This window comes from Anolis carolinensis, chromosome 2 (genome assembly GCF_035594765.1).
Source record: "Anolis carolinensis isolate JA03-04 chromosome 2, rAnoCar3.1.pri, whole genome shotgun sequence".
Lineage (NCBI taxonomy): Eukaryota > Metazoa > Chordata > Lepidosauria > Squamata > Dactyloidae > Anolis > Anolis carolinensis.
This window is the reverse complement of record NC_085842.1, coordinates 192,095,663-192,121,574: the sequence shown is the minus strand read 5'-3', so window position 1 is coordinate 192,121,574 and position 25,912 is coordinate 192,095,663. Positions and strand designations below refer to the sequence as shown.

The window sequence follows — 25,912 nt, the reverse complement described above, 5'->3', positions numbered from 1 at the left end:
CTGTACTCCGATGCCCCAATATACTCCAATGCACCCACAATGAACCCCAATGCCCTCCGATGCACCCCAATGTACTCTATGTATCCCAATGTCCTCCAATGCACCCTACTATACTCCGATGCTTCCACAATGAACTCCAATGCTCTCCAATGTACTCTGATGCACTCCCAATGTACTTCGATGAACCCCGAATGTACTTCAATGTACTTCATTGCACCCCAATGTATCTCAAAAAACTTGTGTACTTAAATGTACAGTAGAGTCTCACTTATCCAACATAAACGAGCTGGCAGAACGTTGGCTAAGCGAATATGTTGAATAATAAGGAGGGATTAAGGAAAAGCCTATTAAACATCAAATTAGGTTATGATTTTACAAATTAAGCACCAAAACATCATGTTTAACAACAAATTTGACAGAAAAAGTAGTTCAATACGCAGTAATGCTACGTAGTAATTACTGTATTTGCGACTTTAGTACCAAAACATCACAAAGTATTGAAAACATTGACTCCAAAAATATTGACTACTAAAAGGCAGACTGCGTAGGATAATCCAGAACATTGGATAAGCGAATGTTGGATAAGTGAGACTCAGTCCATCCCAACCTACCTCAGGGCACTCCAATTTACTCCAGTGTGCATCAATGTATTTCAATGTACCTCAATGCAACCCAATGTATCTCAGTAAGCCAGTTATGAAATCCTGGGATTGGCTTTTTTTTTTTTTTTTTTTTTTTTTTTGGCACTAGCACTTTGGGGCCAAGAAGGCTCAAGGTTCCCTCCCATTCTGTAGCACTGGGCCCTGGCTGTGAATGTTGTGTCAAACTGCACTACTGCTACGATGGAGAACACAGGTGTCACACACAAGTCCTGCAGGCCCAATCTTTTTATGTGGCCCTCCAGAGGCTGGACTACAACTCCTGTATTCCTCATCATTAGACATCATGGCTTGCTGATGGGAGTAATGATATAGTAACATCGGGAAGGCTGCTGTGTGTGGGTGTGTGGGGCTTGGATTTAGAGACAAGGCTTGCGGATACAATGCCTCTTTGAAATGTCCTTTAACCTTTCCATGACCTCACAGCCACAAGTGGTATTGGGTTGCAATTCTCACTATCCCCAGTCCGCAGGGTGGATAATCAAAAGTGATAGGAGCTATCGTTCAATAACATCTGGGGATCCAAAGTGGGTAAAAATTAAAGAGCAGCAGCCACTATCTAAAAATATATATAGTTGGCCCTCCGTATCCACGGATTTTCCATCCATGGATTCAACAGCCCTTTGAAGGCAACCATAAGGTTGATATGGTCCTCGATGAAATGAGTTTGATACCCCTGGTGTAAATGCAGTTGTTTTCTTCTCTGTCCAATTTCTGTTTCAAAACATCACTCAGGAGCTCGCATCTTTTCCTGGTGCCTTCCTTAAGCTTCTCAACCCACCCCTCCTCTTGCCACAACTATTGCACTTACCCATCACCTAGGAATGAGTGGAAATGTGGAGGCTTTTCAAAACATTACCCAGATTTACAAGACTTGGATGGAGGGGAGATTGACCTCCTGGTCCTCAGGCCAAAGATCTACAACACCTTCCATTTGTACATATATTTCTTCAATTGTAAGACACCATCGAGTATAAGACGCACCCAAAGTTCAGTACCACTACCAACAACAACTAAAAATACACAATACACCTGCAATTATAAAGCACACTCCATTTTAGAGCTGGGAAAAGGACTTCATAGAATTGAAGAAATACAGTATTGGTGTAATTCAGTTGCTGCCACTCAATGGGTAGCTCTTTCCCAAGCCACCAGTGCTCCTTCTGAAATGGGGGTAAATGCTATCTTGACAGAACCACATCATGGACTCCTATCTAGTATTGGGATTTCATTTTACCTGCACCCAGGGCCGGTTGATTCTACGAGGCCGCTGACGCGGCCGCCTCGGGCGCTGGCCGCTAGGGGCGCTGTCGAGGCGTCGACAGCGGCCCGTAGCGCCACCGACGCCTCCGGTGTTGGCGCGGGGCTTCAATCCCCGCGCCCACGCCAAACCGCTACAAGCAGATAGGCCATTTTGCCCTTAGTCTACAAACTAAGGGCAAAATGGCCTATCTGTGCTGTGCGCATGCGCACAGCCAGATAAGCCATTTTGCCCTTAGTTTGTTGACTAAGGGCAAAATGGCCTATCTGTGCTGTGCGCACGCGCACAGCACAGCTAGGCCATTTGGCCCTTACTTCCTGGTCGCGGCCGCCGATCGCCCGGGCGCATGCGCACAGCACAGATAGGCCATTTTGCCCTTACTTCCTGGTCGCGGCCAGGGCACGCTGGACGGGGGGCGGGGCCAACTCTGGCCCCGCCCCCAGCACTATTCGCCCTGGCCCCGCCTCCCACGCAGCGTGGGAGGCGGGGCCAGGGCATGCTGGGCGGGGCCAGGGCGTGGGAGGCGGGGCCGGTGGCGGGGGCGCTTTTTAGCACCCCCGCTTAACATTTAAAAATATCTCCGGCCGGCCCTGCCTGCACCACATGGAAATGTTGTAGTGACTCCTTTGTCCCAGAAGGCACCCAAACATTCATCGAAGAACTCAACATTATTGGAAAAGTTTTCAGTGCTGGGCCTTCATACTCTACTCTGTGAGCCACTGGGTGAAGTAGAAGACATGGTTGTGAGCTCCTTCTTTGAGACCGAGACCTTCTGGACAATAGGAATGCTTGCAGCAATGGTTCCAACGCATGTTGACAATGCCAATAGCAGATCTATGTCCTCAATTTGAAAGACCTTGTGGATGCAGACTAGGTTTTCACAGTCATTTATAAAAACACCACTAAGTCTCTACCTTTGGAAAACAAACATACTTGGTTGTGAGTGATCACCCATGACATGGCCATAAGTTACTCTTGTTCGATCGTTTGTGGTGGCATAGACACCATGGCTCTCGACTGCTGCGCAATCTCAATGCTTGCAACATTTCTTGAAATGAAGTTGACAGTATGCAAGATGACTCACATAGGGAAAGCAGATCATATGCAGCGCCTCTTGCTTTCATAATCACTCCCTCTCCACTCAGACATGGAAATTACTCTCATGGAGTGCCTATTCCACACCCAATTCAAATGGTCTGGATATTACATGGGATTCGTTCCCAGTAAATAGTTACATAGCACCATTCACATGAAAAGAATTATGCCAATACCTTACTGCTGATAAGAAGAAATTTAAAGTAGTCTACACTGCATGTAGGCATTGTAATCTGCTCAATGCCCCCACTAAGTGCCAGATTTACCTTTTGTGCTTAAGATCAGGGCCTCGTTAGCCAGGGAGGTCCATCTTCCTGCCAAAACAGAATTTTTACAATAGATTTTGTTTGTATGATACAATTCTAAATTTGAAGGTGTTCTGTTTCGGAGTTATTCCAGACATAATGATCAAGGTGATAGTCTATGGGAGTGTAACACAAATCTGGCAACATAGGCCTACCAAGCCTATCTCCTTCAGGGCCAACAAAGGAGCCTCATAACTTAAGCACAGGGCCTCATTTGTCTAAATCGGCACTGCCCCCATTAGACTGCTCTTGACAGGTGGTCAAATGTTACATACATTGGACCCATCTTACCAGCACTTCACATGGCTGCTTTCTGCATTCTTTGATTATGAGCTGGTTCTTGAGATTAATTCTTGTGCCTAAGTGCCACTGGAAATGCAATGATTGCTCAGACTGCATTTGGAAACATAAAAATGGTTTGTGTGGTCATCACAGACCTTTATCAGATTACATACGATGTAGGAAAAGTGGGTTTATATCCTCATAATATTATAGCTCAGTGGATTTTAAAGAAGAATGGTGTGTTCACTTGCTGGCAGAAGATTTCTTATACAATTATTATATTGCAATTTTCCTCATTTTGTTCAAATGCTATGTATGTATACTTATGTATGAAGGGCAGCAGATATATTTCAAGAAAAAACCTCAGCACCATTCATCAAAAGTGATTAGATTAATTCAAGATGGACAAAAAGAAGTCTTCGTTCAATGCATAGTATGTTCATGGAATTTACTGGTGTAAGAAACAGTGATAAACCTGTGTGACAAACCCCTGTATTCCACAGTTGCTCAATAGTGTTTTATAGGATGTTTGGTAAGTTCAGGTGATCTGGATATATGTGTGTGTGTACCTTTAAGTCTGCTCTAACTTATGGTGACCCCTAAGGTAAGATTTTAAAGATTTATTCAGTCTTCATCTGAGGCTGAGAGTGGGTTGTCTAGGTTCACCCAGTAGGTTTCTATTGGTAATCATGAATTTGAACCAGCAATTGTAAACACTCAAGCAACTACACACACTGCTACATCATATCTACTGTATATTATAGCTACTTTTAGCATGCACAAAAAGTACACCTGGTTCAAATCCTTTCAAACCCATGTCTGGGGGATCCATATGAACATATCTCATATCATTGTTCTCCTTAATAGGCATCTAAGATTTAAGTTTGCATTTCACAGAAAATCATAGAATAGAATCATAGAATAGTAGAGTTGCAAGAGACCTCATGGGCCATCTAGTCCAACCCCCCGCTAAGAAGCAGGAAATTGCATGAATGGTGCTGAGGTTTTTTTCTTGAAATGTATATGTTGCCCTTCATACATAAGTATACATACATAGCATTTGAACAAAAAGAGAAAATTGCAATATAATAATTGTATAAGAAATCTTCTGCCAGCAAGTGAACACACCATTCTTCTTTAAAATCCACTGAGCTATAATATTTGCGCGTGTAAATACAAATACTCCACCTGGTTCAAACTGACTTTGATTATAAGGATTCTTATGAAGGTGATTGCAAGAACCAAGCAATTTTCTGATTTGCTGGCTCAACCACAGACACCATAATTTAGAGTGTTCTACTGTTGGGCAAAAAAGTTAGTCTTCTGAGCTAAGCAATAAACTTTTACTGAACTCAAATTCCCATACAATGATTTATTCTTTCCTCATGTTCCCGCTGTCCAATTATAGGTCAAGATGTTATTTCTGAAATGGGGGAGAAAGCAACTTTCAGAGGTCAATGGGGTGCAGCTATCTAAGAGCCACATCTGTCCTCCAACTCTCCGCATCCCCAAAAAACCACTTGTCTTCTAGGGAATACAGCTGAACAGAGGCTGGGATACTGTCTAATGCAGGCATGGACAAACTTGGGCCCTCCAGGTGTTCTGAACTTCAACTCCCACAATTCCTAACAGCCTACCGTTGAAGTCCAAAACACCTAGAGGGTCCAAGTTTGCCCATGCCTGGTCTAGTGTCTACATTTCTGCCAATTGCTCTGCAAACAAAGCACTAGTAGTTACTAACAAGTGAAAACTGCCCCCTGAATGATTCTGCATTTGCTTTGAGATCAACGTCATTGCACTCAAGGGATTAATGGCTCTCCTGGCATCCTTCCACCACATTCCCTCAGCATCAGTGTGTCTGGCTTGTGGCTGCTCAGAGAAGCTTTGGCCCCATTCCATGTTTGTACATAGGCAGTAGCTGGCCATACATAGCTGTCTAAGAAAATCAGCAGACGTACCAGCCAGTTGTTGAGTGGGAACAAGGAAGCAGGAGTGGAAAAAAGGCACTGAAATCCCCTCCAATGGTGGCAGGAGGACCCTACTTTCACAAATTGTGTGGGAATTCTTTAAAAAGTCCAGGCTTCCAGGGATATGAATGACTTTACCTCAAGTTAAAAGGAAAGGCTGGTAAAATAACAACAACAGCAGCAGCAGCATATGGGGAGTGTCTGATGTGTGATCCAATACAACAGCCAACATAGTGATCTTGTTTGCTGTGTACTAATCTTGTTATGTATCAAATAATAATAATAATAATAATAATAATAATAATAATAATAATAATAATAATAATAATTCAAACAGTCCTAGACACTTGGGAAGTGTTCGACTTGTGATTTTGTGATACGAAATCCAGCATATCTATCTTGTTTGCTGTGTCATAATAAAATAATAATAATAATAATAGAAGCAGTAATTTGGAACAAAACTAACAAGTTGTAAACTGAATTCAACTGCTCAGAGGTTGTCAGTCTTTGCTTCTACAACTCAGCTGTTACAGGGAGTTATTTATTGTCAGATTGTGCTGATATCTTATAAAGCCCAAGCAACTTGTGCTGCAATTCAGTGCACACCTGCTTGGGAATAAGGTTCACTGATCTTGATAGGAGTTGCTCCCAAGAATATATGCATTGGATGTAGAAATCTTTCTTTCACAAGGAGCATGAAGCACAGTGTTTCACAGAACCAGATATGAGCACCTATGTAGTGGTTGGGAGAAGACAACGAATTTCCTGAAGTTGACCAAAAACTGCAACAGTTCAAAACAGAGGCAGCAAAGAAATTCCATCCCTTTATTGTTTGAATTGCAAAAGGTTGCACAGTGGCTTCTGAAGGACAGTAACAACAACAAAGGTGTACACTGAGCCAAATCCTTGGACTTTTTCCAATAGTTTTCTTCCTACTCCTTCTGAAGAATGCTTGTTAAAATGATGAGAAGATCTAGACCTGGCTTTAGAGGAGGGTTCAAGGCTAAGATTGCTCATAAACAGTTGCTGGCATGTGAAATTAGGGGGAAAGCCAAGACCAAAGATCCAAATTCATGTAGGGAATGTAAGCACATGGCCCAGAAGGATGTGCTGCCAACTGTTCTTGCCCTGTGCTCCTGAATGTATACAATGGAATGAAGAAAGTGCTCTAAGGGGGCAGGAGCACAAAAACAAACCCGTTTGAGGTCCCAAGGAAGAAAGCAGAGCACCCAATCTGATGAAGAAGAGGGGGAAAAGGAAGGCAAGAAGATGCCAAGTTCAATTTAACATTGTACCTGCGTTAAATGTGAGCTGTGAAGAAAAACAATCGCTCTGCAGGTAATTAATCATGGTTTTCGTGTTAGGCATAACCCAAAGCAGAACAAAATGAGACTTCAACACAGGCCAGCACAAACATAGGCATCAACAAGATGACTCCCATTAAAAAAATTAAGGAAATTGGGTATTTTCAGAAGGACCCTAAACAGGTCTGCTGAGCCAAGACTGGAGTGAAAACTCTTAGCCCTCAGGAGTAAAGCTTTTGTACTGACCTCACCCCCTTATTCAGGATTGATTCACCTGAGTCAGATCCTTTGGACCAGCATAAATCCATATCTCTAGCCGGAATCCATACGCTGTAGCCTCAGCCAAGCCCTTAAACAGAGATAGACCCTTCACGGAAGTTTGTTTTCCCAATGAGGGCATTGAGGAGGAAGGGCTTCCCACTCCTGCATCCAGACTGTGCTGTCCTGATGATGTCATCGATTTGGTCCTCATTCTGGCGGTCAAGCAGGAAGCCTTTCCCTCCTAAACCTTCTGCGACTTTGTGATAATCTGTAGGGAAGAATGATTTCATGAGCACAAGAGAAAGGGAGACTAGATACTGCCTCTCTCTAAAAGTGTTGCTCTACTGACAATATTTTTGTTGCTGGTTTATGTAAAAAGGAAAGCAAGGGGCAAACTTTTAGTGCAAATAGCAGGGAAAGCATTTCTAAAGCCAGGAAATTCCTAGCTCAAATGACTACATCAATAGCATAATGAACATGAGATTATCTGCACCTGAGCCTAGTGATTTGTAAGAATCACATACAATTTATACCAGCAAGATGCAGTTGGCAGCCAAAAATTAACATTTTTACATCCTGATTACATATAGATGCTACAAAATATTATGTTCGGCGCAAAACAGCAATTTTTGTCACTAGAGTTGTTCCCCAGAAGCAACAGCTCAGTTTCACTTGTTGCAACCTGCTTTTTTTAGAAGGGCAACTATGAGATGAAAATGAATGTTTTCATTTTAAAGACAATACACTTGCAGATGCAAGGGCAACTAGTGAATTATAGGGGGCAGGGAGGGGGGAAATCTAGCTCCCATAGTTAACATTACATTGGTACACACATCTGAGATCCCCAAATAACAGAACTGGCAAGCTCAAATAATCCTGCAAGAACGATAAGGGGAGTAGTTGGCCTAGTACAATAGCTTCACTAACTTGGAGGGAAATAAGAGGTGACGCAGCAACCATCTGAAATTATTAGTTGCCATTCTGAAAGTCTAATTTAGTTTGGGTCTCTTCAAGACTCAAAGTGCATGTACCCATGATAGGTAAGCAACTGGATCTTTCCACCCTAAGAGGCTGGGAAAAGTGTTCACTTCCCAGATCTGTTTGATAACTTTTTCAGCTCAAGAAAAAACATCCTAGGCCCATTTGTTTACATGCAACATCATGTTCAATGCCATTCGGGCTGCTAACTCACCCAGGTAATCCAGGCCACAGGCCACATTGCTACCCAGCATAGGCACTTGCTCTCGTGAGATCTGGCTCCAACAGGCATCATTCCCTACCAGGGCAATGACTGGTGTCTGTCAGAACAAGACAAAATGTTAAAGTGCTGCACAATCCTCCCAAAGAATTGTGTTGCTCTTAGGATCCACACTATCAAAGGAAGACCAATATTTGTTATACTGACTGGCCTAACGAACTACAGCTAAAACCATCGCTCAAACCCTCTGTGGAAAGAGAAGAGGCTCCACTGAAACCATGGTGGCTCTCTGAACTAAGTTCCCTACATCACAAATAGGAAGGAGGAAGCTTGCCACACCTTATGCTACACCCAGTCCATTTTTAACTATGGATTTTAAAGTCACGCTCTGTGTCTCCTGAATTTTAGTCTTTGTTCTGTGTATTTTTATATGTGTATGTTACAGACTGTTTTATGATGTATTTTAAACTATTTTGTATCCTGCCCTGAGCTGTGCAGAGAGGCCAGTAAGAAATATAATAATAATAATAATAATAATAATAATAATAATAATAATAAAAGGTAAAGGTTTCCCCTGACATTAAGTCCAGTCATGTCTGACTCTGGGGGTTGGTGCTCATCTCCATTTCTAAGCCGAAGAGCCGGCGTTGTCTGTAGACATCTCCAAGGTCATGTAGCCGGCATGACTGCATGAAGCGCCCTTACCTTCCCGCCGGAGCGGTACCTATTGATATACTCATATTTGCATGTTTTCGAACTGCTAGGTTGACAGAAGCTAGAGCTAACAGCAGGCGCTCACTCCGCCCCCGGGATTTGAACTTGAGACCTTTCAGTCTGCAAGTTCAGCAGCTCAGTGCTTTAACACACTTCGCCACTGGGGCCCCTTAATAATAATAACACTTTCAAACCAGGAACAAACAAACAAATAAATAAATAAATAATAATAATAATAATAATAATAATAATAATAATAATTTTTAATTTTTTTGTTCCTGGTTTGAAAGTGTTATTTCTTGTTAAATTGTGCTGTACTGTTTGAAAGTAGTTGTTATACTCCAGATACTTTTTGTTGTTGCCACAAACTTTGTTGAATTGGTTGCGACTTAATGAGATATTCATTGAAAAACTATAGCAAAATGTGCTGCAGGATGTCCTGCAAAAATACATTATATTATTTGAGAACACTGAAATGCTGGACCATTCTAACAACTATTATGTCAGACTACACAGAGAAGCCATTGAAATCCACAAACATGTGGACAATTTCAACAGAAAGGAGGAAATCATGAAAATGAACAAAATCTGGTTAATAGTATTAAAAAACTCTAAATCAGAACAGTAAATAAAGAACAACACCCTGAAAACAGAGGAATTACAGACATGAATCAATCAGGGGCAGCTAACACCTCAGAACAAAGGATTCCCCTAGGCAGGAATGAAGCTTGCAATGCCATTAATGCTAATCAAGGTGATTAATTGCAATAGTTACACTGGCCTCTTTCTCCCACCGTGGACCTTCTACACATATATAAACCTCCCTTGCTTAGTTTTCCAATATACCTCACAACCTCTGAGGATGTCTGCCACAGATGTGGGCAAATCGTCAGGAGATAATACTTCTGGAACATGGCCATACAACCCAAAGTTTTAGCAGTTTAATAAAAAATTTCCCATGTTTTTATGATGGAACCAATTAGGAAATCATATTGATAACCCAGGAACAAAAATCATGAAATACAGTAGAATCTCACTTATCCAACACTCGCTTATCCAACGTTCTGGATTATCCAACGCATTTTTGTAGTCAATGTTTTCAATACATCGTGATATTTTGGTGCTAAAATCGTAAATACGGTAATTACTACATAGCATTACTGTGTATTGAACTACTTTTTCTGTCAAATTTGTTGTATAACATGAAGTTTTGGTGCTTAATTTGTAAAATAATAATTTAATTTGATGTTTAAAAGGCTTTTCCTTAATCTCTCCTTATTATCCAACATGTTCGCTTATCCAATGTTCTGCCGGCCCGTTTACATTGGATAAGCAAGACTCTACTGTAGTGAAATAGTGCGATTTTCCTGCTTCTTGGCAGGGAGTTGGACTGGATGGCCCACGAGGTCTCTTCTGACTCTATGGTAATAGTGATGATGATGATGATGTTATCATCATCATTTCCATGTCAAAATCACACACTACCAAAACCAATTTCCAGGCAGGATCAAAACAACAAGGAATTGCTCCTGAACATGAAGGCATTTCATGGCAAAGTTTCCACAGTTCCAACAGCTTTTTCACTTGACCTTATTCTAGTTATTTTTGCACCCACTGATGCCAGGAGAACACAGGATCCCTAGAAACCTGGCTTGGATAAACTTACTTTATGTCGTACAAAGGTGTCAAATTCCATTACGCTGAAGCCAAGTGAGCCATCACCATACAAGATCCAGACCTGGGAATGATTCAAAAGGAGGGTAAATACAGCAGCCAGAGACCAAGAGGAGTGAAATGAAACCACAGAAGATTTTACTTTTTCCAAAAGCAAGCAACTGTTACTGAGAAGAAGGGTTGGTCAGTCTGGAGAAGTTCCATGTAAGCAAACATGTGGGTTGGGGACTCAGACATTCAGCCCAGTAACCTCTCTGGGGAAGAGAAGACATTTCACCCGAGTCTCCGCCCTTGGCTTCCCACTACTGAACACTAACCTCGGATTCTGGTCTGCAGAGCTTGGCTCCTAAGGCAAAGCCTCCACCGACTCCCAAGGTCCCAAAGGCTCCTGCAGGGGGAAGAAATGGAAGGATTATTAGGGACTGAACTATTCTGGCAAGCCAGCTTCTAAATTGTTTTCACCAGGATTTTTTTGCTTTCAAGGTTTGGGAGGGAGTGTTTATATGTTGACTTAGTTTTTAATATACTGGTTTGTTTGTGTTTGAATTTTTTGAAATTAGTTTGCTTGGGCATTTTAAACACAAAACAGAAAAGCTAGATACAGTAGTCTCTCAGGCCCCTTCTACACTGCCATATAATCCAAATTATCTGCTTTGAACTGGATTATTTGAGCCTATTCTGCCATATAATCCAGTTCAAAGCAGATAATCTGGATTTTATATGGCAGTGTAGAAGGGTCCTTGGTTAACTGGAAATCAAACAAATGGAACTCTCAAGCAACTGGCAAAAAAAATCAAAGCAGTACTTTAAATAAAAACAAAAATACACATATAATATAAAACAGTGCTACATTATGTTTGTCTTTGTCTTAATTAGCTTTCCATTACCATATTTCAATATTAATATCAAGTACAGAGTTTGCAGCATGGTATGGAGTATAGTATTAGTTAGACCTTTATATATATATATGTATATATATACACACACACACACACACACATACACACACACATACATACATACATACATACAGTAGAGCAGGGGTCCCCAAACTAAGGCCCGGGGGCCGGATGCGGCCCTCCAATGTCATTTACCTGGCCCCTGCCCTCAGTTTTATAATATAATATTTTTATATCAGTTTTAATAATATAATATTGTATATACATATAATATTGATAGAAATATTACAATGTAATACTAATAATAATACCATATAATAATATTAATTATATAATATATATTACATGTAATATTACTAATAATATTACAATATAGTGGTATAATTCAATATAGTAATATATATTGCTAATATTGTTCTATGCTAATAATATAATATATTGTATATAGATATAAATTGTAAGCTGCTCTGAGTCCCTTTCGGGGTGAGGACAGGATATAAATGTAGTAAATAATAAATAAATAAATAAATTTTGACTTAGGCTCGCCCAAAATCTGAAATGACTTGAAGGCACACAACAACAATAATCCTAATTAACTTGACTATCTTGTTGGCCAGAAGCAGGTCCACACTTCCCATTGAAATCCTGATCGGGTTGAGTTGGTTAAAATTGTTTTTATTTTTAAATATTGTATTTTTCTTTCGTTGTTGTTGTTGTTTTTGCACTACAAATAAGACATATGCAGTGTGCATAGGAATTGGTTCGTTTTTTTTCTTCAAATGATCATTCGGCCCCTCAACAGTCTGAAGGATTGTGGACCGGCCCTCTGTTTTAAAAGTTTGAGGACCCCTGCAGTAGAATCTCACTTATCCAAGCCTCACTTATCCAAGCTTCTGGATTATCCAAGCTTCTGGATTATCCAAGCCATTTTTGTAGTCAATGTTTTCAATATATCGTGATATTTTGGTGCTAAATTCATAAATACAGTAATAACAACATAACATTATTGCGTATTGAACTATTTTTTCTGTCAAATTTGTTGTATAACATGATGTTTTGGTGCTTAATTTGTAAAATCATAACCTATTTTGATGTTTAATAGGCTTTTCCTTAATCCCTCCCTATAATCCAAGATATTTGCTTATCCAAGCTTCTGCTGGCCCGTTTAGCTTGGATAAGTGAGACTCTACTGTATACACACACACACACACACACACATATATATACACACACACACACACACACAAAACCAAAAAATCTCACAATCTTGCTTCAAGGAGTAACATATTAGCTAAAGAGTGCTAAAATTGGCTCATAACACAACTTGCTTTGTATCAAGATGCTTCCAGAGTTATTCCCTTAAGTTACACTTTTACTCCCTTAGTTCCCAAATGATTTCCCAGCCCTCTCAGGAGGTGATAGGGCCAGGACTTTTTGCTTGTCTATCCTCACTTTATAAAATCTCAAGCAAGACACAGCCCTGTAACTCTAACATAACTTTAGGTCCCTTGTACATTTTTGTTAACCTTCTCTACCTAAATGAAGAAGCCAAAAGGCTTCAGAAGGCAGCACAGTATTTATTTGTTCATTTGTTTATTGCATTTTTTGCATGGCTTCATAAAGGTATGCCACAATGTGTACTTTGGAATTTGGGTTTTACGTACTTTATGATTAACATATTAACTACTCATGCGTTTTCTGAATTTAGGAAACTCCACCTGCTATTTTCTCTACATCTGCTTGCTTCTTGTTTTATCCTTGGCTGACCATCTTTCTGAGAGAACACATTTTGCAAAATGTGTTTTCCATAGCACTGGCCAACACACATTTTGGTGCCTCAAACATTAGCCCTGTTTCTGGGTATATTTGATCTGCTGATTGCAAAAAATGGCACCAGTTGAGCTCTAGTTTTTGAGATGCAAAGCATATGGCATCTACCAGTCATCACCTGATTGTCTACAGAAGATCATGATAACCATATCAAAGAAACTAGAGCTGATTCAGTCTATCCAATGCAATTTTATGAATCAGAGCCCCCCAAACCCCCGGGAACAGATTTAAAAACCAAAATACCAAGAATGTTTGGTTGGTTGGACTGTGCTATGCTTTTCATCATGGCTATACAGGAAAGTAGAAAGCACTTACTTTGTGCATATTACAACTTCTAACATGTCAAGGTTTCTGGGTAATAAGCGTTTGCCAACTTTGCTGTAAGGCTCACTTGTACTGCGTTGTGGAACTGAATGAATGTTTAGCAAGAGTGATGCATTTCTCATACTGGAGCAGAATGTCAGTTTGGAGGCATATCTCGTATTACCTGGATCGAGCCAGCACAGGGGGCCCCTAGGCTTTACAATGTAAGCAGCACTTGCCACGAAGTCACCTCCATCTGCAACCAGCAAGCTGTCTTCAGGAAGTAAGCAATCCACGTGGTGCAGCAGTTTCAATGGGTTGAGATGGTGCTCTGTTGGTTCTTCAGCCTTCTCTCTTAGGGGAACAAGTGTCAAAGTGCTCTGAGAGACCCACAGCTAACCTGATTCACTATTTATCATAGCATTAGGAAGGACAAGGAAAAAAACAACACTTGCAGGTTCTACACATCTGCACATCCACATAAACACACCCACACATGCAGATACAGCAAGGCTTCTAACCTGTTTTCTTTCTCCTTCACATGATCAGTCTCCTTCAGACTTATCGCCCAGTCACGGGGACATGAATAACCTCTAAGCTCTTGGCTCAAGTGCACAAGGAAGGAGCCAGCATCTCCTGTTAGTAAAGAGTTGCAAGTTTTAGAAGCACACATTTCAAGAAGGGAGGTTTATGCAACCTCTTCCTTGGGTCACTGGCATCACCAGGTCATGCCATGACGTGCTCCCTCCAGCAACCCCACCCTTACCAAATCCATGGGGTTCTTCTCCAATATTTACATACAGGCCCCTCACCCTTTATGGCAACATGGGGCTTCCAGAATATGTGTGCATTTTTCAGCAGTTGCTCCCGATTCCTGTTGACAGCAATGATTTTACTTCCCTTGCTCAAGATACGCCCATAGGATAGACGAAAATCACAGACCGTGCCTGGGAAGGGAAACAGGAATTAAGGAAATGGACAACTCACATAAATACTCCCCCTTTCCCACAAATCACCAAAAGTTGGCCCATTATTTATAGACAGACCAAACAGCAAAGGATTGGCAGTCACCTCTCAGACCAAACTACCTGCCAGAATGACTACATCTGCCTCCTTGAGTGCCTCTCGACGGTTCTGACGAATATGCAGTGGACTATTCTTTCCCAGCATGCCACGGGCCATGCCTCCCAGGAAACATGGAATCCCTAGTTCTTCTAAAGCTTCCCTGTAAGGATAAGAGCAGAGAGAAAGAGCTCATTACAGGAACTCCACAACCACTAGTCCATTCACAGTTAGCAACAATGCCGTCTCTTATCTCTGAGAAAATCCTGTCTCCAATCTTCTCTATTAATCCAGAATCATGCTTTGCTCTCTCAGGTCTGGCCTCCTTGTTTGATTTGGCCTCTCCATTGCTACCCCACTTCTCCCAAGAAATTATGTTGATCCTCACATTCAGACGTAGCTTCTCTAATGGGAGACACTACCCAAAAGCTCTGGTCACACTGTTGTGGCACAGACTGGATAGAACCAAAAAGATTATTAAGGCTTCTCAGAAATGCTCTAAGGGCAGGTAGCACAATGTGTCTCACCTGAGCTTCTTCACTGGGGTGGGAGGCAGGGTCACTTGGCTGCCAAGAAGGATGACTGGTTTCTTAGCCCGACTGATGAGCTCTACACACTGTTGCACCTGCACAAAGATAGGTCCAGCACATGATCAGACTGAGAGCAAAGACCCGGGTCCTGAAGTCGTAATGTGGCTACTACTTAAGTATACTGGATATGATGGGGTCTGGGCAACTTCAAACAAATACCCTCATTCTGGGCCAATCAATATAGAAAAACAACAATTTGAGGCTTTGCTGTTAGTGATGAGAATATATCTTCAAGTATCAATCTGCTATCTTTTAAAAGAAATAACGGTTTGCCTTCTCAGAAATCATTAAATGCTGGAGTGGGCAGCAAAGTAAATAGTTTAAAGGGAAATGTTTGTGTAGAAAGCAAGACAAAATGTAAATAACGAGGTGGTCCAATCTGGTGATCTTTTTGATATCTCCTGTAGGGAGCCTTACTTCTTTCTTTGTAGCTTTTGGTATTTTCACTGGCAAAGGTGAAAGGTCTCGCACTGCCCATGCTCCAGCAAAGAGGTTTCCCAAATAACTGCGCAGGTACCTAGTAAAGGATAAAGAAAGTGACCATTGAGGTCAAAAGGGTGCCATGGACATGGCTGCAATATGCAGGAAAATGTGGCATACACTATAGCACAAAATCCACACAATAAAAAACAACAAAGAATTTTAAGACCTACAGAAATTCATCAATAAAATACTGGATTAAATAATTACTGAACTTTGCAATGAAAGAACATGTGTTTGATTCAAGAATTTGTGTGTGTGGAAGGAGAAGAAAGCATCCCCCGCTCACCCCCGCACTTTCCCTACAATTTCTGCATTTTCTTGTATATGAATTTTCCCCTCATATGTTTGCAGGTCCTTGCAAATCCTATATGCATATAGATTCATGTACCTGTATATCTGTATCCATATATATACATTATTTAACTACTGATGCTTCGATTAATGTAATTTTATTGGTATCTATTTTTATTTTGAAATTTACCAGTAGCTGCTTCATTTCCCACCCTTGGCTTATACTTGGGTCAATAAGTTATCCCAGGTTTTGTGGTAAAATTAGGTGCCTCGGCTTATATTCAGGTCGGCTTATACTCAAGTATATAGGGTACTTATTTTGCAGTTTAGAAGAGAGGCACACTTCTAAGCTTTTTATCATTTTTAAGACTATATATTTGGTTTTCAACTATGTGGGCATATCCACTGAAAATTTTATTCATACCAAGATGTACATTCTCACAAAGTAGACATTGAACAAAAGTGTGTACTGTACAAAAACGAATTAATGAAATTAATCCAAGGTTAAGCTTTTTGAATCTGGATAACAAATATTATTTGTCAAGCTCTGAAAAATTAAGTTTTTAAAGGTTTCTTAAAGGTCTGATCCAAAGGCATAAGGTACAATGTAGCAGAAAGGGAGTTCTATGGCGTATTAAAAGTGATCTGATCCTAGATTATTTAAACTTCAATTTAGCTTAGAAAGATATGGGGTGTTGGATTTGTAATTGACACTCAAGTGGGTAAGATATCACAAGACTGCAATCCTTGATGTTACAACCATGACAGTTTTTTTCAGAAGGGAATATGAGCAATCAGAAACATTTGTTTGATATTCACCCATTGGTTTGGCTCTGGGTAGTGGCAATGAAATTACCAAACATTTATCAGCAGTGTGGGGACAGGAAAGAGAAAAAAAAAACCCTACTGAGTCTTGAAAACTGAAAATTCATTTTGTCTGGTATTTATCTCACCATGAAAAACTAGCAAATAGTTTGGTAAGAGGGAAAAACTGTCTTGACAAAAAAAAAACACTTCCCAATTCATGCACTGATGAACAACATCTGGAAAAATCCACTGATTTTTACTCCAAAAGGAAACACCACTGGACTCTCCTCAATACATAGGAATCAACAGATTTTTGTTAAGGGGTTGGGGGAAGCAACTCACCAGTTAACAGCCTTTCCCAAAACACCCTTAGAAGTTGTTTTCTTGATAAGCTCTCGCTCAATCAGATGATAGGGGTACAACACATCCAGAGGGAACTCCACAAACACCGGACCTGGAGGATGAGCAGGACATTTTAAAACCATTTCCTCTTGCTAATAAAATACCTGCTTGGACGATAACATGAGGAAATGGAAAAATCCTCCTGAAACTCTTGAAAATTTGTTTCTGATTTACCCAAAGATAGAAGCAGTGTTGCCCCAAGAGAAAGTAGTTCAGACTTTCATGACCCATATAGAAGGCAAAGAGAAATGTATTAATCCACTGAATAGGATAGCAGGATTAAATGGCCACAGATCATTTCAGCATTGTCAACAGTTCCAGCCACTGGAAATCCGAGTGAGCAATAAGGATTCATTTCAAGCCTTGGCATACCTGGGGTGTCACACTGGGCGACAGCAATAGCCTTTCGCAGCACAGGGCTGATATCTCGGACACTCTTCACTGAAGCACAAAATTTGCAAAGTGGCTTCAAGAGGGACAACTGATCGATGTCCTGGAGAGCTCCTCGGCCCTGAGAAGATGAGAGAAGAGAAACACAAAAGCTCTCTTTTTCACTCTCATAGAATCACAGATGGTAACACTTGACTTTGCCATGAGATACACACAAACAGATACACACAGTCAATTAAACACAGAAATTCTTCTACTGACAAATAGCGATGATGAAGGTTGAGGTCAAAGCATAACTAGACCAATCATGAACAGCATCAAGCTCCAGCTCTTTCTTCCTTCCAACCCAAGGCAAAGTGGCTAGAATGACCTACCTTCTGCAAAGTAGCTGCTGCCCCGCCAATCAGTAACACAGGAGACTCTGCCATCTGGGCATTTTTCACAGCTGTTATAGTGTTTGTTACGCCAGGTCCTGCTGTCACAGCAGCAACTCCCACTGTGCCTGCAACAGACAAATACAGAAGTGGGGTCAATTTGTGCCTCACCGCATCACTTAGGTCAGCAAACAGACAGTATAAAGGGGGGGGGGGGGGAGTACCTGAGAGCCTGGCCACTGCATCTGCAGCAAATACAGCTGTTGCCTCATGCCTTGTGTCCACAATACGGATGCCCAGCTTCTCGCTGGCCACCAAAATGGGAGAGATATGTCCACCAACCAGAGTGAATACATAGCGTACACCATGAGCTTTCAGAACTTCTGCCACAATTTCCCCACCATGTCGAGTACTCTTAGGATCCACCTGGAACAGAAGGCAATATTTTGTGCTGGCTTTGCAGGAAACACAAGCTGGCAACTATTGTTCTAATTCCTATTGAAACTCTGATAGAGAAATAAAGGCCTTTGGTGCAGGAAGACTATAGGCACCTATGGGGCTAGCTCATTTTAAATCATAGATGGCTTATTAAAACTACTTGCTACAATTGTTTTGCTATGGATTTCACTGTAACAGAAATCAAAATTATCTGATTCCAGAGGGAACACAAATCTCAGCAAACCTAAGTGAGCATGATTTCAGATCAGATCCTGATTGTCTTTAAGACCTTCTCTTTCCTATTAACAAGCATCTAAAAGCAACATTTAGTTTACCTGATGCCAGAGTTGATATATCAGTCCCAGTTTGTGTGCTGCCCCAAGCAGAGACACCAAAATTGTTCCCAGCACTGCAACTAGCCATGTTGTGGTGCCTCCCAGGGCTGAAGCAGAAGCAATTGTGTCAGGGTTCATTTTAAATCACCTAAGGATATACTGCTATGCCAAAAGAAGAAAAGAAGACTCATAAGTAAGTTTATAGTTTGTTTATCCCAGACTCTTACAAGAGAGCTAGGTGGTATTACTAGACAGTCCTTTCCTTAATTACACTATGGTGCTATTGTTGTTGATTCCCATCTTTTGACAAACTCAGCTTGCTCTGTAGCTAGGATATTTTCAATTATCTTTCAGTCCAAAGTAATGTACTGTATTTTTAATTCACTACTTGCAGACTACATACCTTTAAAAATGTTGTGTGTGCAGGATCTACCTCTTTCCAGTCACTATAATCACTGGTTTAGTGGTAAAATGCAGAGCTGTGAATTCAGGAGGTCTTGTGAGATTCTATAGGAGGAAAATACAAATATATAGTTTTAAAAGTGCAATGCCAGTATGAAAGGATCTTTTCTTCAGAAAAAAAACAGTGACAGACTGGGGCTTCTATAAACGGCCAACTTTGCAAATAGTACTTTAATTCTTCAATTTTCACCAATACCTTTGCTAGTGTCAACAGTCAGTAATGACAGTTTTCCAGAAAATTTGTAAATAACATAAGCATTACATATATCTAGTATTCTGTGTTGAAGAAACATTTCCAATATTATATTTCGATGACGGTCCCATTTAGCATATTAATTCAATTACTTTTTCTAAAGTAGAGCTGTGTTATATTATTGTTTTAAAAGTAAAATGCAGTCAATTTGAAATACCTGATGGGGGAGAAAACCAGGAATTATGCTTCACTAGAACTTCCTGGGGTTATTATATTTGTTTATAGTCTATTTTCCACAAGCAGTCCTGTATGAATACAACTATAATTCTGCTGTCAAAACTATTATCTAGATCAGATTATTAAACTTTTCCACATGTTTATGTGACCCCAGGTATATAGATAAATAAAATAATTATAAAATTCAAACATTTCCTGATAACAAATCAACATTTGCATTTTCCTTTTACTAAAGTATAGCTGAAGCATCTTCTGTAAGGTACACTATAAATACTGCACAACAGATTCGTGGAAATGTCTAAAACAGCCACTAGCAACTTTCAAAACTGAATCTTTTAAACTGTGTTTTTATACTTCATACTGCTTGATACTTCATTTGTAATGCTCAATGCTGTACTTTTTATTTTAACACAAAAGATTGTACCTGTTAAGATGTGGCAATGAAGAAATTATAAATATATGGTTGTTTAATCTATAGAGAAATAATAGTTGCCAGTCAGGTTGTACAGCCTGAAGCTTAATAACAGAGTCTATCAATGGAAATTATTTGCAGTGCAAGTCCATGCAGGTTGGCTCTGCCTACCTAGCACTAACTTAACATTACACATGCAAAGCAACAGGTGTGCAGGTAAAAGAAAGGTAAGCATGGAAAGTGCAAGTCAGGCATCAATGGCAAGCTCCAGATGCTAGCTAAAACCCATCATCAACCATAATTAAGAATACAATTTCAACTAATTTGGTAGTGAATCACAAAATAATTATCAGGACTATATAAGCATCAATGAAGGAATGCCTCTAGGAAGTATCAAGATGTTGATGTCACTTCGTCATCACATTTGTAGAACTGCTGATACACAAAGAGTATAAATGAAAATTTCAAGAACAGGGAACTTTGCACAACCTAAGTTGCACATGCATGCAGATCAGTCCTGTAACATGCTTCAGTACCAATGCCTATCCATAACTTCGTTTTAGCATTAACTTTATTCAGAATGGGCATAACAAGCCATCATTCTTTTGTAGAACATCCGAAAGAAGCAAGAATAGCTCGCATGGCGCTAGGTAAACACAATGTGTATAGAAATGTGAAGTTTCTTTGCTGCCACAGAGCAGGTTTTCAAATGCAGTTTCACCTGTATTTAGTTTGCTTTAATCCAAATCTATTACCATCATTGTCCAGCATTTTTTATTCAGATACACAGGAATGTATGCTAGAGAATTCATGTCAACAACTCAAGCTATTTCTCTGAGGTTAACTAAGATAACAAATAACAAAACATATCTTAGAAATCAATTAAAGCCTTTCAGCTTTTTAGATCATATCATTCTAACAAGGCTCACATACCGGAAGAGAGGTCAACCTGCTATAGTTGCTACTTTCACCCAGTAAGCATCATTATCCATCTATGACAAAGAAGGTGGACTAAAATTATATTGGGTGGGTGCTTCTTTAATAAAAAAAATTCAGTTTAAATCCCTCATCTGGAATTATTGGGACTACAAGTGTCTTACTTAATACTAATTAATAATATTTATATCCCGTCACATGCCATAAGATCTTATGGACATTTTTTAGAAGCCTCCCACGAGGATGGTAAAAACATCAAACATCCAGGCATCCCCTGGGCAACGACCTTGCAGACGGCCAATTCTTTCACACCAGAAGCAACTTGCAATGGAAAAAAAGTTAACACAATACCAAGATCACCATCGTTCAAACTCAATTGAACACACAACCTCAAATTCATCTTGCAAAATGAACTCTCCAATTCCTCACCACCACCACCAAACCAACTTCCTCACAACTTCCATCACTACTACTGACAATTGAAAAAGATTCCCCACTGTGTCCGGATCTACACTGCAATAAAATAAAATAAAATTGAACTGGCAGTCCTCAGGTTACAAATATCCAAATTACATATGATTCCTAATTACAAACAGGGGTGAGACAAAAAAAGTGAGAGGAAATATACCCCTAGGAAGGGAAAATCACTACTGGAAGAGTTATCATGGGAGAAAAGTATCTTCAGTGAAACTTTATCACCAATACTTGTTTCAATGGCAAACCCCAAATTTTCAAAATCCAATAGCCACAGGGACAGAAAGTGAGATGAAATCTTCTGAACAGAGACACAGATAGAAAAACAAACATTACAAAGATGTTAACCCTTCCCTAGGCTATCCAAAACTAAAAAAAAGTTGGCTGGAATTACACCAAAAAAAAGATACACCTTCCAACTTACATATAAACCTACAGAAATCATTATTATTATTATTATTATTATTATTATTATTATTATTATTATTATTATTATTATGTTTATTTATATCCCACCTTTTCTCTTTACAAAGTAAACTAAGAGCAACTTACATTAAAAGCATTTCAAGACAATTTAAAATCCAAAAATATACAAACATTAAAATAGAATTAAACATCAATGATGCTGCTGCTGCTCAGTCGTTTAGTCGTCTCCGACTCTTTGTGACCTCATGGACCAGTCCACGGCAGAGCTCCCTGTCGGCCGTCACCGCCCCCAGTTCCTTCAAGGTCAACCCAGTCACTTCAAGGATACCGTCCATCCATCTTGCCCTTGATCTTAACATCAATGATATTAACTAAAAAATTAACAGTTAAAATCTTGTTTGCAACTCAGGGACTGCCTGTATGTGCATATAATACCATTCAGTGCAATTCAAACTGCATTATACGAAAGTGTGGAACCAGCCTATGAAGAGAAAGAATATTCCTCTTCAAATCCAGACAAGGACAACCTTGGATTAGAGAGGGAGGACTTACGTCTCAGCCACTGACCAAGAAGCAGGACAAGCTTCCTTCACTGGCAAGATCCAAAACCCTACTTCAACTCCATGACATCCCTTCCCTGACCCAAGATCATGTGTTTTTGATTTGGTTGGCTTTGTTTTGAAGATCAACATTAAAACCCTGTAACTTACAAAACCACACTTACAATGACAGTGACTTACAATGACAAAAGTCTAGCGCAAACCTTTGCCCTGGGTGTTGCTAGATCGCTGCATAAGAAAGAGGTAAGGCACCAGTGCCCTCTGACCCGCAGTTGAAAGGAGCTACCTCTAAGAGCAGACTTCAGCATGCACTTGCCTGTCTCAGGATCAAGCAACAAACAAGCACTTGCTAAAGCTCCTTCCCCTCCGGAGCCATTAAAGGGACAGGAGCCCACTCCAGTTTCCACTCTAGAATCCTATATGCTGCTGACGAACCAAAATTAGGGCACTGTCCTCCCAAAGGAGAATTATGCTTCCCTCAATGAATTGTTTCTTCAATCCCCAAACCTGTGGCACTGGAGAGAGCAAGATAGAAAATCATGGAGTAAGAGATGGAAGAGATCACGTGGGCCATCTAGTCCAACCCCCTGCCATGCAGAAAATGGAAACCATCCTCACCTACCACTCCACTCTTCTCTGATCTCACAACCCCTGGGTCACACCACTGGACTACCTTTTCTCTGGACGCCCAAACTGTAACATACCTAAAAATCCAACAAAGTTCTAAAGTGTCCATGTGGGTGGCTGAAGGCAAGGACACCTTTGCCTTCTGCTGGTTCAAGGGGAACACACTTTTGTTTCATGTGTTTTGTTAAAACAATTTGAACAAAATTACCTTCAGGCTGGGTTGCTGTGAGTTTTCCGGGCTGTCTGGCCATATTCCAGAAGCATTCTCTACTAATGTTTCACTTGAATCTATGGCAGGCATCCTCAGAAGTTGAGGTCTATTGGAAACTAAGCAATGGGGTTTATATATCTGTGGAATGTCCAGGGTGGGAAAAATAATGCCTGTCTGTTTGAGACAAGTATGAATGGTGCAATTGGCCACCTTGATTAGCATTGAATAGCCTTTAAGCTTCAAGGTCTGGCTGGGGAAATCTTTTGTCTGGGGGAATCTTTTGTTGGGAGGTGTTAGCTGGCCCTGATTGTTTCCTGTCTGGAATTCCCCTTTTTTTAGTACTGTTCTTTATTTACTGTCCTATTTTTAGAGGTTTTTTAAATACTGGTAGCCAGATTTTGCTCATTTTCAGGAAATAATCCGGGCCAACAAACACCTCCCAACAAAGGATTCCCCCAGGCAGTAAGCATTCAGACCTTGAAGCTGAAAGTTTATTCAATGCTAATCATGATGGACAAGTGCATCATTCACACTTGCCTCAAGAAGACAAGAGGAAAAGAAGTTGAAGGATATCAATTAAAGAACTGAAGGACGTTTTCTTTTGTGTCTCTTTTCTTAGTATTTTATGAAAAAGTAAAGAATCATTGACTCAGCCAAGATAGAGGACAACATTCTTTTTTGGGTTTGTCCTCACTATTTCCAAAAAGAGGTTGATATATTTTTTTTCTTTTTCATCCTCTTTTTTTTACTATAGAACTGAAAACACAAAGGCGAAGATGGAAGTCAATTTTTATATACAGTAGAATCTCACTTATCCAACATTCTGGATTATCCAACGCATTTTTGTAGTCAATGTTTTCAATATATCATGATATTTTGGTGCTAAGTTCATAAATACAGTAATTACTACATATCATTAATGTGTAATGAACTACTTTTTCTGTCAAATTTGTTGTATAACATGATGTTTTGGTGCTTAATTTGTAAAATCATAACCTATTTTGATGTTTAATAGGTTTTTTCTTAATCTCTCCTTATTATCCAACATATTCACTTATCCAACATTCTGCCGGCCCGTTTATGTTGGATAAGTGAGACTCTACTGTATATGTATGGTTTTGGGTTTTTTTTTCTCTCTCTCCTTTCTTTCTTTCCCTTTTTTACCCGCTTCTTTATGCTTCCTTCCCATTCCTACACTTCTTCTTTTTCTTTTTTCTCTTCAAAGTAGGGTTTTTTTTAATATTCTTTCTTTTTCTTCACTTTCTATAAACAAACATTGTTCTCACTCTTTCGTTGTATTTAATTTTTATATATACCAATAAAAAATTAATTTAAAAAAAGACAAGAGTTCTTTCTTCCACCCTAGATATTCCAGATATATAAACCCCACTTGCCTAGTTTCCAACAGACCTCACAACCTCTGAGGATGCCTGCCATAGATGGAGGTAAGACGTCAGGAGAGAAAGCTTCTGGAACATGGCCACACAGTCTGGAAGACTCACAGCAACTCAGTGATTCCAGGCATTAAAGCCATTAACAACACACCTTCAGGCTGCCTGTATGTGAAGCACACTCACATGTGTGGGTCCCATTCCCTAGGGTGCATCTATGCTTTAGAATTAATTCAGCTTGACACCATTTTAAGTGCCACCGCACCATGCTATGGAAATCATAGGGGTTGTAGTTTTGCAAGGACTTGTCTTCTCCGCCAAGGGGCACAGGTGCCTCAGCAAACTACAGCACCCAGGGTCCTATGTTAGTTCAAACTGAGTTTGTTCTACACTATAGAATCTAAAGTGTAGTCCAGGCATGGGCAAACTTCCTGCTGTTAGGAATTGTGGGAGTACAAACACCTGGAGGGCTGAAAGTTTGCCCATGCCTGGTGCAAACTCACCCCAAGATCTCTCATTACATACTGTTGATGCAAATATTCCAAAACCTGAAATCCCAAACACTTCTGGTCCCAAGCATTTCGGATATGCGAGACTCACATTTCTAAATGCTCAACAGCAGGCCTAAATTACAGCAACGCTAAGAGTTTGGGGAATGAAGGGACATTCCTATTATTGGAGGGAGGGGATATGGCAGTTCTTCGATAGGCTGCCTCTTTTGGGGGAAGGGAGGAGCGGGCTCCCTCCTCCTCCTCTTCTCAGGGAGTCTTTCCTCACCCCAAAAGAAAGGCCTCTGAGGGGCGACGCCACCGCTCCTTCCCACCTTCCTTCCCAGTTACCTAGCAACGCCGGCCCCCTCTTTCTGTTTCCCCCCCAGAAGGCAACACGCGCGCGCAGGGGGAAACGAGACGGGACGTTGCTCTCGCGACAAAAGCAAGCCGCTCCGGCCAACGCGGGCAGAGAAGGCTTGTCCCGAATCGCGACCCGTAGCAAGCGCTTCTGAGGCTGGCACTGACAGAGGTGGGGATATGGAGCTCGAGTCATACTTCCGGGTTCGCC

General features: G+C 40.5%; 1 protein-coding gene across 10 annotated transcripts; it reads right to left on the bottom strand.

Annotated features, from left to right (window-relative positions):
* Window positions 1–6,380: 6,380 nt before the first annotated feature.
* ilvbl (ilvB acetolactate synthase like) lies at window positions 6,381–25,832 on the bottom strand. Of its 10 annotated transcripts, none has more exons than XM_062971409.1 (18): window positions 25,693–25,801; window positions 22,236–22,435; window positions 19,328–19,431; window positions 18,925–19,086; window positions 18,376–18,577; window positions 18,152–18,279; window positions 17,760–17,898; window positions 17,328–17,439; window positions 15,822–15,921; window positions 15,342–15,439; window positions 14,841–14,977; window positions 14,565–14,699; window positions 14,274–14,388; window positions 13,937–14,106; window positions 11,038–11,108; window positions 10,713–10,784; window positions 8,327–8,432; window positions 6,381–7,402 (listed from the first exon to the last, which is right to left on the bottom strand). In XM_062971409.1, the coding sequence occupies exons 4-18, from the start codon at window positions 19,060–19,062 to the stop codon at window positions 7,224–7,226; spliced, it is 1,902 nt and encodes a 633-aa protein (XP_062827479.1). In that variant the 5' UTR covers window positions 19,063–19,086; window positions 19,328–19,431; window positions 22,236–22,435; window positions 25,693–25,801; the 3' UTR covers window positions 6,381–7,223. The 10 variants fall into 10 exon arrangements, with proteins under 10 accessions (XP_062827479.1, XP_062827477.1, XP_008102005.1 ...); XM_062971407.1 differs by having other exon boundaries at window positions 18,925–19,083; XM_008103798.3 differs by lacking the exon at window positions 22,236–22,435 and having other exon boundaries at window positions 25,693–25,832.
* Between the last annotated feature and the right edge of the window lie 80 nt (window positions 25,833–25,912).